Source organism: Micromesistius poutassou (assembly GCF_964030765.1).
Source record: "Micromesistius poutassou genome assembly, chromosome: 18".
Classification (NCBI taxonomy): Eukaryota; Metazoa; Chordata; class Actinopteri; order Gadiformes; family Gadidae; genus Micromesistius; species Micromesistius poutassou.
Window position 1 is genome coordinate 12,695,912 of NC_140288.1, and position 12,442 is coordinate 12,708,353.

Sequence of the window (12,442 nt, forward strand, 5' to 3'; positions counted from 1 at the left end):
ACCAGAGAGAGAGAGAGAGAGAGAGAGAGAGAGAGAGAGAGAGAGAGAGAGAGAGAGAGAGAGAGAGAGAGAGAGAGAGAGAGAGAGAGAGAGAGAGAGAGAGAGAGAGAGAGAGAGAGAGAGAGAGAGAGAGAGAGAGAGAGAGAGAGAGAGAGAGAGAGAGAGAGAGAGAGAGAGAGAGAAAATATATCATAAATGGCAGTTTCATATGAAGATGAAATTTTCATTATACCGGATGATAGAGGGTGTGTCATTTTCTAAAAATCATGCTGTATTCTTCTGTATTTGTTGTGTAATTCTTATTTTATCACTGCCATCAGAAATAATAAAGGACTGTCATATGAATTATGAAAGACTTTATTACGCACATTATGAATGTTAATATTTGTACACATGAAAGGGCTTTCCAGTTATTTACACACTGGAAACGTTTCACTCTCAGTCGAGGAGATCCCGTGTCCTTGGACCTCGGTCTGGACAGACCGACCCTCTGAAACGAGCCTTCCACAACACGGAGGACGGTTTATTAAAGCCGACATGAAGAGACTCACTGGAGCATCACGACTCCTGCTATAAGCAAGTGGCTAGAGGACAGTTTCATTTAAAAAAAAGGCATTGAGACTATAAAATGACCACCAGTACAAAACAAACTGTTGCTAGACATGAATGCAGCAGCTAGGACTGGCCAACGACGTCCAACAGACTCCATCGTCGTGAGACGTCCTTCAGCAGCTACGGTGCGTTTCCACGGTGAGCAGACCCGAGTCCATCACTGGCGGACCATGTGCCTCGTGACTTCCTCTCAGGCACTGCCGTCACTTCCTGTCCCGCTACTGGGTTTCTGCGGGCGGGTGGAACCTGCAGGGGTTCCCCACGGAGGAGCAGCGGGGGGGGGGGGTCAGTCGCTGAAGGATGACTCGCTGCCACCGCTGTCGTCGTCCTCGTCTCGGTCGATCCCTGGACCCCCGCTTGGGCCCCGCCCTGCATCAGGCACCGGGGCGTCTGGTGTGCTGTAGCAATGGAAACAAGAGAGGATGCGGGTCAGGACATGCGGTCACAGCGGTGCAGTGTGTGTGTGTGACCAGCGGTTTATAATGTGTGACACATGTTGGTTTGAGCTTTGAGAGGCGCTTACTCCAGCAGGCTGGGCTCCAGACCCTCCAGGACCATCTTGGCTTTGATGGCCATGACCGGGACACCCTGGGAGAGGACCAACACATGGTAGGTTATACATGTTGGGTCATAGAGCTACAGCCATTATTAAGCTCTTTAACAGTAGCAGAATCCGTGAACCTGCGGGTCATACCCCTTTTCACTCAGATGATCTCTCGTGGTCAGATTAAGATTGACAGGTCATCTGAAGAACCTCAGGGAGGAAGAGGTTAGGGGTGTGTGGCTCAGGGACACCTGGGTGCCTCGTGTGATGGGGGGGATGTGATACTGGGATGTGATACTGGGAATGAGTGGGGATCTGGCAACTCACCACTTGGACCATCTTTAGGTAGCGGGCGTAGCGGGGGTCTCTGGCCACCGTCACCACGTTGTCCGCCACCGGGTCTGGCTTCGGCTCCAGGGGAGCGACGGGCCCACTCACCTAACCAGGGAGGGGGGGTGCAGGGTTAATGTCAGTTACAGGTTCAACTGACTTCCATGTGACTACATTGGTGGAAACTATCCAGACTTCTATTTTTGGATATATATTAATCAGAAACACCTTGGGACTGGGACAGATGGATTTACCTGTGCAGGTGGCAGTGACGTCACTGCGGCCGGGACACCAGGCTGCTGGTTCTGATTGGCTGTCAGTCCATTCGTCTCGGCAGCAGCAGCGGCGGCCGGTGAGTGACGGAGTCGATGGTGACATCGTCCAACCCGGGGATGGAGGAGAGCTACACGGTGTGCAGAGAGAAGGTAAACACGCAGGTCACCCACATCATCACGTCTCTGAATACACTCACACACCAACGGACACCAAACAGGAAGTGCCACTGCGTCACAGATCAACACACCTTGGCCTCCAGAATGCTCAGGGTCGTTTCAATCTGCTGTATCCGTAGAGAGATGTTGGAGAGTTTCTGTAGAAAGCACATTTAAACAGTTAGACATGGCTTCCTCGGGTGTGTTATGAGATTCTCCCCCCCCCCCCCCCCACTGAGGGCTGTTGACCGGGACCTACCTCCTCACACACAGTGGAGAAGCGGTTGAGGAACCGCACCGTGTGGACGATGAACTGATTGAGGTGCGCCACCACGCGCCGCTGCTGGATGGCGGGGACCTGAGGAGCACAATAACGTTCACTAACCGTCAGCTCTCTACCTGAGGAGCATCAGAATAACATTCACCAACCTGTCAGCTCTCTACCTGAGGAGCACAATAACGTTCACTAACCGTCAGCTCTCTACCTGAGGAGCATCAGAATAACATTCACCAACCTGTCAGCTCTCTACCTGAGGAGCACCAGAATAACGTTGACTAACCTTCAGCTCTTCACATGAGGTGCACCACAATAACTTTCATTAACGAGAGCTCCCTACCTGAGCAGCAGCACAATAACATTCACGAACTCTCTACCTGAGGCTTATTTCCGGGTGTGCTCTCAACAATAAACTATTGTTGAGAGCCCCTATTGTAATGTCAGAAGTTGTCTGGAATGTCTTGGTATGTATGTATATGCACGTTAAGCCTGTTAACTGTGTTTGTATTTATATATGTTAGCCCCACCTTGGTGAGGTCCACTCCCGACCCCACTATCGGCAGCCCGTCCTCGTCCATCGCGGGTTTCGGACCGGAGACTCAATGACGGGGAATCTGCTCTAGACGTCAACAATATCTCAGAAGTGATTGGGACGTTATTGAGATGTTTCATCATGTGTGTCTGTCACATGACACACACTGGGTCTGTGACGTCACATCCGCCTCCGCCGCTCTGGACCCCCGCCGCTCCGGGGACTTTTGCTTTGAAGTCCCAGTGACAACACGATGGATGTCAGGGACTACAATTAAATTAAAGTGTTAATTTATCAACCAAAAATGATTACTTATTTGGGAAATGTATTAGGTTATTGGTCTGGTTATCGGCTCTGGATACGAAAACAATATATTTAGCTTTGTGTTTAGTTTTCTTATGAATATTGTGAACATTTCTTCATTTTCGTTGATGATATAACATAAACGAATTTAGTCATGGTTATTTTAATCACTGCCATCGGGTTCACTGGTTATCAGTGAATAATCCTGGTTTATTCAAGGTTTTTAGCCCCCATGTTCTGCACAACGGAAGCGGTGATTTGAACCTTTACTTTGAAAAGAGGAAATGCGGAAGAAAAGTTGAGGAATCCGCTGCTTGCGTCGAAAGCGCGCAGGAAAGAAACCAAGAAATATAACAATAATATCACATTGTTTTAAATATAGAGTTCAAACTGGACTTCTGCAGCAATGGAGGCGAATGGATCCGGAGAAAGCCCCAACGGTTGGTCGGTTTAAAACATGAATGAACCTTAATGTGTTTTAGTGATTCAGCAGCAGAAGGAGAACAGACCATTAGTTTAGTTCAGTGACATCTTTAGGAACATCATCCCACAAGGTGAACATCTAGTTCTCAGGGAGGTATCTGTGTGGGTTTCCTGGACTGGTTCTGGGTCCTGGGTACTGGTTAGAGGTTACTGGGTAGTGGGTAGTAGGAACTGGGTAGTTGGTACTGGGTAGTGAGAACTGGGTAGTGGGTACTGGGTACTAGGTTGCGGTTAGTGGGTACTGGGTAGTGAGAACTGGGTAGTGGGTACTGGGTACTAGGTTGCGGGTACTAGGTACTGGGTACTAGGTAGTGCTTAGTGGGTAGTAGATACTAGGTAGTGGGTACTAGGCAGTAGGTACTGGGTAGTGGGTACTGGGTAATGGGTAATACTGGGTTGTGGGTACATTTTTATAGGACATATCTCCATATTCTCCTAACCCTACCCCTGCCCCCCTCCAGGCCTCCCCCTGTCCTGTCTCCGTCTCATCGTCCCCCCCCTAAGGTTGCTGTCGGCGGCCATGTGGCAGGTGGCGAAGCGGAAAGATGTTCTGAGTTATGACAAGCTCCAGGACTTTGTGTTCATGTTGACCCAAGCTTTCCCCGGCCTCCTCACGCAGCGGCAGAGAGCTCAGCTCCTCCTGGGGCTCCGAGCCAGGGTAAGGTTAAGGTTATTCTGTGGGTTATGACTGTCTGTGTTTCAGCTGATCCTGGAGCAGTGTAAGGGCTCGGTCCGTTCGATACGTCCTTCAGTGACTGTTTCTCTTTCAGCTGATCCTGGAGCTGTGTAAGGGCTCGGTCCGAGGGGCCGTGGACCTCCAGGCCGTCCAGAACCACCTGGAGAGGCTTCCGGTCTCCTCTGCCTACGCCGAGGTGAGCGCTCAACCAGCCCTGGGGAAACCCTTCTTCAGAACAGTTTGGATGAAATGGATAAATACAATGGGAGGGATCGTAATTGTGCTATCCATCAGTTAATAGTTTTAGTGGTTTATAAACTAATTAGTGTCATTTGCTTTTACACTTTAGACATGAAATGTTTAGTTGCTTGTTTGCTTCAGATCATTTAAAGACAACATTTTTATTTCAGGGCTGCTTGTCATGCAACGCTTCAGCAAAGAAAAACAAATAACTGAATCACTTTGATAACTTGTAATCAAGGTGTTTGTCGTCATTCATGACGTTAACTAAACTGGATGATTCTGAGAAAGAGATGATAAAATGGACACCAAGACTGGTGAAAAAATATTCCTCAGTTTATTCATGGACCCTCTCCTCTCTCCTCCTCACCCCTCTCCTCCTCACTCCTCACCTCTCTACTCTCTCTCCTCCTCTCCTCTCCTCTCAGCCCCGGGACGCAGACCTGGAGAGGACCGAGTCCATGTTCATCTCGCTGGTCCAAAGTCTGCTGAAAGACCCGACCGAGAGGGCCTACTTCTTCCAGGTCTTTACGGCCGGAGAGAACCCCAAACTAGCCCTCTTCTGGACAGACGATGTTCATGACATCAGTACTGGTCTAGTTCTGTACAAAAAGATGTATTTTCAGTACATTCTGTTGTTGCCAACTAGAGTTTAGAGGTTTTAAAGGTCATCAAGACATCAACTGCTAACTTTTGACATCCTTTGCACAAAAAATGAAGCTAGTAGTTAACATCTGACTTCAGTTCCTTCACGTCCTTCTCTGAGACATTTGTTTTTAATCCAAACGTTGACCTGCTCTGACCCCACAGGAGGTGTTTCCGGTAGAGTACGGTTCGAGTTACGACAGCGCGTTGCATATCCTTCTGTGGGAACTGCTGTCCAAGCTGGAAAAGGTCTTTGCCGTCCCAGACCTCAAACAGGTGAACCACCTAGGCGGTCATGGTTCTGGGGGGGGGGGGGGGGGGGGGGGTGGGGGGGGCTGTCGGGGGTCTGGGGGGGGCGTTAGGGGGTCTGGGCTCTTGGGGGGACAGTCGGGGGTATAGGGGGCCGGTGGACCAACATGTCAACACAATATTATTTGATCACATTTGCAAGGAAAAACAGTAGGATCCCATTTGTAAGATGAACGTGGGCGTGGGGATTCTGTCTCACCCGACTGTTTTGGTTTCCAGACGGCGGCCTGGCTGAACTCTGACCTCTGTGCAGCTGATGACTGTCTGCCAACCATGGGCGGCGATCTGAGCCAAATCCACCAGCACCACAAGAACCTTGGCCTCCTAAAGACGCAGTGTAAGCCCCTCCCCCGATGGATCCATGTGCAAACTACAATAATGATATAGTCTAGCCCCCCCCCCCACCCCCAATCCCAGGGTCTCAACTGAAAAAAGGGTTAGCAGAAGGTTATGTCAATGGGTGTGGATCATTGTCTTGTATTTGTGTGTATTTGTATTCATTGTCTTGTATTTGTGTGTATTTGTATTCATTGTCTTGTATGGCGGCTCTAGGCGGTCCGTCGTCGGCCATCGGAGGCTGCATCCTTTCTGCGATGTCCATCCCTCCGTCGCAGAAGGTGTGCCGGACGCCCTCCGTGGGCCTGGAGGCCATGCACAACTACGCCCACCTGGTGAACCCCCTGGCCTACGTGGAGCCGGACCAGTACAGCATGGTGACGGTGTACGAGGTGGAGGTGGAGCTGGGGGCGACGGAGGTCAGCGGAGACCTGGTGGAGACCTCCGAGGAGATCTGTTTCCACACGGAGGACCCCTCCGCGGCGGTGAGCGACCACGACAAGGAGGCGCAGGAGGAGGAGCAGCAGGAGGAGGAGCAGGCGAGGGTAGATGGAGAAAAGGCGGAGGAAGGAGAAGGGGGAGATGTAGCCACAGCACTGGAAACGCTGACCGTGACTTTTGTACCAGAAATGAACTTGAATGCCCTTCCTGTGAATGAGGCAGAGGAGGCCGTCACGATGGAGGCCGGAAGCGAGCACTGTGCCGAGCTGATCGATCCCCAAGAGCAGCCAGGGTCACTTGATGCTCACCTGCTGCCAGGAACCTCTGACAGCCAGGACGGTTCTGGATCCATCGGAGGTGAACTAGTACCAGCGAACGAGTCCACCTGTACCGGCCAAGAGGGCTGTGGGTCAACACCCCAGGAGGAGCCGCTCTCTGAACCCCCACCCTCTCCTTCCCTGGGGGGCGCGGACAGGTCGTCATCATGCCATCTCCACATCGAGACTCTGACCGGCGGGCAGCAGGTTCTACAGCTGCACAACTCTTCACAGCAGATAATGTAAGAACACTCATTCTACTCAGACCGCATGGATGCACACTTTGACTGTTAGATATGGGGCGGGGGATGGTTAGCATAGTGTTGCTAAAGGTGTTCATCTCCGAGCCCAAAGGTGCTGGTTCGGATCCCATGTTTGCATTCAACCTGTAGGCATCCATGAGAAAGACCACACCTGCTACGAAATAACATGTCAGACACATGACACAATCAATGGGTCAAATGGGTCAGCTGTAGAGACGAGAATGTAACGCATGTTTTCTCTACCAGGAAAAAAGTGGATGCTTCTATTGCGCCGTCCGTGATCGCCATCAAAGGCCTCAACCCGGGTAAGTAAACATCCCCCCCCATACCTGGCCGTTTCCCCCTTACTATCTCCCCTACCTCCCCCCCCTACCTGGGCACCTCCCCTCCCATCTCCCCTACCTCCCCCCCCTACCTGGCCACCTCCCCTCCCATCTCCCCTACTTGGCCCCTTTAAGAGCTCTTGATTGTTCCTCTCTCTGTCCTTTTTAACCGTTTCCTAGACGACTCCGGGGAGCAGGTGTCCATCATCTTCACGTGTCCACAGTGTCCGTTCCACCACCGAGAAGGGGAGGAGGAGGAGGGGGAGGAGGAGAACGCTCCGCCCCACATCCACATGCAGTCCGTCCCGGCCGAGGAGTTCCGAGCGCTGATGGCGGCGAAGAGCGACGGAGCGGAGTTTGTCCCCACTCCCGGCGCCACGGACCAGATCTTCACCTCCATCAAGGTCCTCCCCCACAGCGGCTCGGAGCCGGGCAGGAAGGAGGCGAAGCCCGACCGGCCGGAGGACCCCGACGCCGACCCCGCCCCGGCCACGGGCCGCCGCAAGGCGCTGACCTGCGGCACGTGCGGCCGGACGTTCACGCGCACGGCGGACGTGCGGCGCCACCAGCTCACGCACACGGGCGAGCGGCCGTTCCGGTGCTCGCACTGCGACCGCACCTTCCAGCACTCGTGGGACCTGGCCAAGCATGAGGCGCGGCACCACGGCGCCGCCGTCGCCTTCGCCTGCACGCTCTGCGGCAGCTCCTTCGGCAACCTGCGCCGCCTCACGGCCCACCACCGGGGGGCGCACGCCGGCCAGACCCGCCTGCCCCAGATCTGCTCCATCTGCGGCCGGAGCTACACCACCGCCGACGAGCTGCTGGAGCACCGGCGCAGCCACGGCGACGGGCAGCGCTACCCGTGCCGGCAGTGCGGCGACGCCTTCGACACCATGCTGGCGCGCTCGCAGCACCGCCAGAGCCACCACGCCAAGCGGCAGTTCAAGTGCACGCACTGCGACAAGACGTACACGCGGCGCTCGGACGTGAAGCGGCACCAGGCCACGCACACGGGCGAGCGGCCGCACCAGTGCTCCCAGTGCGGCAAGCGCTTCTCGCTGCGCTTCATGCTGGCCAAGCACCTGCGGGTGCACGCCGGCCAGCGGCCCTTCCAGTGCGCCCACTGCCCCAAGCGCTTCACGCTGGGCTCCATCCTGGCGCGGCACGAGCGCATGCACACGGGCGAGAAGCCCTACCTGTGCTCGCAGTGCGGCAGGGGCTTCCTGTCGCAGGGCGAGCTGTCCAAGCACCAGCGCTCCCACGTGGACGACAAGCCCTACGCGTGCATCCAGTGCGACAAGCGCTTCAAGAGCAAGCGGTCGCAGCGCGAGCACGTGCTGTCGCACACGGGCGCGCGGCCCTACCTCTGCACGCACTGCGGCAAGGGCTTCACCAAGCTGTACGCCCTGACGCGCCACAACCTCATCCACACCGGCGAGCGGCCCTTCCCCTGCTCCCACTGCGGGAAGGCCTTCCTCACGCTGGGCGAGGCCCAGCTGCACCAGCGCATCCACACGGGGGAGCGGCCCTACGCCTGCGGCGTGTGCCAGCTCAAGTTCAAGAGCTCGTCGGAGCTGGGCCGCCACAAGCGCAGCCACACCGGCGCCAAGGCCTGGCGGCTGAGCTGCGAGCAGTGCGGCAAGAGCTTCTCCTCGCAGGGCCGGCTGACCAAACACCTGGACGGGCATGCGGCCGGCCAGCAGGGGGCGCCGTCGGCAGACTGAGGCCAGCAGGGTGCAACGTCTGAAGACTGAGGCCAGCAGGGGGCGCTGTCTGCAGACTGAGGCCAGCAGGGTGCAACGTCCGAAGACTGAGGCCAGTAGGGGGCGCTGTCCGCAGACTGAGGCCAGTAGGGGGCGCTGTCCGCAGACTGAGGCCAGTAGGGGGCGCTGTCTGCAGACTGAGGCCAGTAGGGGGCGCTGTCTGCAGACTGAGGCCAGCAGGGGGCGCTGTCTGCAGACTTAGGACAGCAGGGGGTGCTGTGTCCAGCGTCTCTCTCTCTCTCTCTCTAAACGGTGTGATGACTACTGTTGACATGTTACGGCAAACAGGGATGTTAAAGTTCTGATTATTGCCATGCTGATCAAATGGACACTTGAGTACCGGTGATTGATTGACCGGACCTCGTTAAGCTGCTGCATGACGCCAGGGGGGCGTTAGATTTCCGTCTAATTTGTTTTTGTCTGATTTGATTTTTATTATTTTTGTAGCATTAAATACAGCCCCCTTGGCAGAAGGGTGTTTGAACATCCTCCAAACCTGTCTTGGTAAATATAATTACTAACTACATTAAAAAGTAATTTTTGCTCAATCTACAGGTTTAGTGTTTGAATCCGTCTCCATGCAACTCTTCTATGATGACTCACTGACCCTGTGTTGATACTGATATCATATATTCATGAAGCCCAGAACTTCTTGCTGAAACATTTTGTCTTGCGCATTTGAAAGATCTTTTGGGACATTCCCATTTGAAAAACACTTTTGCGACAATTGAATATCTTTCGTCTTATTTCTTTTTGGTAAACAGTAAAGGTGTAAATTTCCAGCATGCTCCTAATGCCTTCCTCTGTGATGAATATGCTAATATATAATTGCCAGGAGGGCATGAAGGAGAGGATGGGGTGGGTGAGGAGATGAAGGGTGGATCTGGATGGGTAAGGAGATGGAGGGTGAGGAGATGGAGGGGGCGTCTGGAGGGGTGAGGAGATGGAGGGGGTCTGGAGGGGGTGAGAAGATGGAGAGGGGGTCTTGATGGATGCAGGTTGTTGGTGTTTTATGAGGGGAACCTTAGAGTGCCGTTACCGTGAGATTACACTGGCTTCCCTTCGCCTCTTCTAATTGGTTTGCTATTTTTAGAGAGCAATACAACTGTGTTGATGGAGCAAAATAACGTGTCTATTGATCCATTTAAAAATAAATAGGTCTATTTTCAGGTATCTATTTAAAGGTCACATGACCTTATCTCACCTCTACCGCCACATTCAAATAGTTACATCAATCTCCAAATTATTAAATAGGAAAATTATTTTAATTTTACTTTGCTTTTGTATTAACCCTCCTTCAAAAATATGAAATGTTTTTCCTCATACTTTTAATCAATTTAAATAATTTCCTAATTCCTCATGTATTGATAATCCAGTGTGGTAGAATCCCAGTTCTGAGAAGGTCTTTCCTGGGTTCCTAGAAAAGGCCAGTTTTAATTCTCATGCATGGATCATTTACTCCAGCAGCTCTCATAAACCCACACCCATAAACCAGGGCTTGGAAATAAACGTCCATCTTAATTCTACGGTAAAGGCCATCTTAACGAAAACACCCTAAAACGCCAAATATAGACGTCTATATTTAGCCCACTCTATAGCATTGTCTATAGCAGCTGGCCTGGATGCTGTATGTGTGTATATAGAGGTTTTATATGTATCATATACACTGTATATATAACTATATAGTTTGTAAGCCTTCATGCATCTATTCTTTTTAAAGTGTTTTTTAAGTGTTTTGCCTTTTGTTTAATAAAAGTTATTTTGTAGATGTTTTTATGTCCCTAACAAAGTGCACCACCGCCGCCGACCCTCCAGACCGAGAGAGGGGGTCGGCGGGCTGGACCCTCCTGCCCACAGCCAGCAGACACTGGGCTGCAGAGCAGAACTCAGAGCAGAACGCTGAGGAGAACGCTGCAGGGAGAGGCTGCGGCTCAGGAGGACCGGAGCCGAGGAGGAGCAGAGGAGGAGCAGAGGAGGAGGCAGGTGGAAGGAACGCCCAAACAAACCCATAAATAAATCGGAGCAACGGCGGCTTCTGCGGTCTGAGATAACAACAGGACCAGTGGCCAGAGTCGGGAGGATTTACGGTACGGTGTCTCAGGAGGAGGAGGGAGGAGGAGGGGGGGGAGGAAGGGGGGAGGGGGGAAGAGAGGAGGAGGAGGAGGAGGAGGGGTTCTGGAGAGTTAACGGCCTGTCATAAAGAAGGGGGCATGGGGGTTCGGTAGAGGAGGGAGAAAACGAGAGAGAGGAAGGGAGAGAGACAGTGAGAGAGGACTCGAGCAAGAGAAGGAAGATTGGATACGAGAGGGAGGGAGGGAGCGAGGGAGCAACCGAGGGAGGGGAGGAGGGGAGTAGATAAAGCGGGGCGTCCACCATGAGCTCCCCACTCCCGCACGCCTCCCTGAGCCCCGGCCGCCGGCTCCTGGACTGGGAGACGGAGCAGCTGGCCGCGCGCAGACTCTCCTCCCCGCGCCCCGGGGACCTGCTCGCCCCCCCGCCGCCCGTGCCCCGCAGGCCCTCCGCCATCCCGGGCTACCTCCTCACCCCCTGCCGGGACCCCCCGCCCCGCCACGCCGACCACCAGGGGGAGCTGCAGCTCCGTCTCTCCCAGCTGTCCCTGTTCTCCCCCGAGGGCCCCCTGGCGCCCCCGCCGGCCCCCCTCCGGCCCCCGGCCCGGGGCCCCCCGCCGTGCTGCCGGGCCCCGGGCGCGGGGCCCCTGCTGCGGCTGGGCCTGCTGGCCTTCAGCGGGCTGTTCTGGGCGGCCGGGCTGGCGGTCTTCACGCTGGGCGTGTGGGCGCGGCTCTCGCTGGCCGACTACATGCTGCTGTCGTCCAACCGCTACCCCAACGCCCCGCTGGTGCTGCTGGCCGCCGGCGCCGCCGTCACCGCCTGGGGCTTCCTGGGCTGCCTGGGCGTGGCGGCGGGGCTGCCCGGCGTGCTGCGGGCCTACGGGTTCTTCCAGCTGCTGACGCTGGCGGCCGGGCTGGCGGCCGGGCTGTGCGGCCTGTTCTACCGCCAGGACATTGCCGGCGGGTTCCGCAGCGGGCTCCAGCGGGCGGTGGCCCGGTACGGCGAGGACGCCGGCCGCGCCGACGCGCTGGACTCCCTGCAGCGGGCCCTGGACTGCTGCGGCGCCGAGGGCTGGCGGGACTGGCTGGCGTCCGACTGGGCCAATCGGGACGCCGCCTTCTTCGGCGGGAACGCGACGGCCGGCGGCGGCGGCGGCGGCGGCGCGGGCGTGGTCTCGCTGCCGGACAGCTGCTGCGCCCGGCGCATGGGCTGCCGGAACAGGCTCCTCCCCCCGGCGCGGGAGGGGGGCGTGGAGGGGGTGGAGCCGGCGGAGGCGGCGGCGGCGGGGATCCACCCCCACGGATGCTTCCGGAAGGTGTTCAGCGTGGTCAACGACAACGTGTTCCACATAGCGGCCTCCGTCCTCGGCCTGGCCTTCACCCAGGTGGGGGGCATCGCCCTGGCCTGCCTGCTGGCCAACCGGCTGGCCCCCAGGCTACACCGGGGTGGGGCCCTCCTCCACAGGGGGGGCCCACTCCCACCGGGACCCCCGGGGCTCTAGAACACTGCTTCACCACCGACCGAGCTCTCCTCTGAGCTCTCCTCCT

At 55.5% G+C, this 12,442-nt stretch overlaps 3 protein-coding genes across 3 annotated transcripts; 2 read left to right on the top strand and 1 right to left on the bottom strand.

The window, feature by feature from the left end:
* Positions 1-341: 341 nt before the first annotated feature.
* On the bottom strand, positions 342-2,888 carry LOC311363482 (WASH complex subunit 3-like). Its single transcript, XM_084483432.1, is given in 8 exon segments — positions 342-1,010; positions 1,136-1,200; positions 1,484-1,594; positions 1,741-1,832; positions 1,835-1,889; positions 2,010-2,075; positions 2,177-2,275; positions 2,722-2,888. Coding segments are annotated over 8 exon segments (651 nt in total). The 5' UTR covers positions 2,773-2,888; the 3' UTR covers positions 342-898.
* Positions 2,889-3,331: 443 nt separating this feature from the next.
* LOC311362971 (uncharacterized protein) lies at positions 3,332-9,456 on the top strand. Its single transcript, XM_084482883.1, has 9 exons — positions 3,332-3,469; positions 3,974-4,170; positions 4,283-4,384; positions 4,857-4,952; positions 5,239-5,349; positions 5,602-5,719; positions 5,935-6,718; positions 6,986-7,044; positions 7,243-9,456. Exons 1-9 carry the CDS (start codon positions 3,436-3,438, stop codon positions 8,784-8,786), a joined length of 3,045 nt encoding a protein of 1,014 aa, XP_084339009.1. The 5' UTR covers positions 3,332-3,435; the 3' UTR covers positions 8,787-9,456.
* A 1,604-nt stretch (positions 9,457-11,060) lies between these two features.
* LOC311363374 (tetraspanin-7-like) lies at positions 11,061-12,396 on the top strand (the record flags this gene model as incomplete). The annotated part of the gene is made up of 1 exon (XM_084483319.1): positions 11,061-12,396. Exon 1 carries the CDS (start codon positions 11,200-11,202, stop codon positions 12,394-12,396), a length of 1,197 nt encoding a protein of 398 aa, XP_084339445.1. The 5' UTR covers positions 11,061-11,199.
* Between the last annotated feature and the right edge of the window lie 46 nt (positions 12,397-12,442).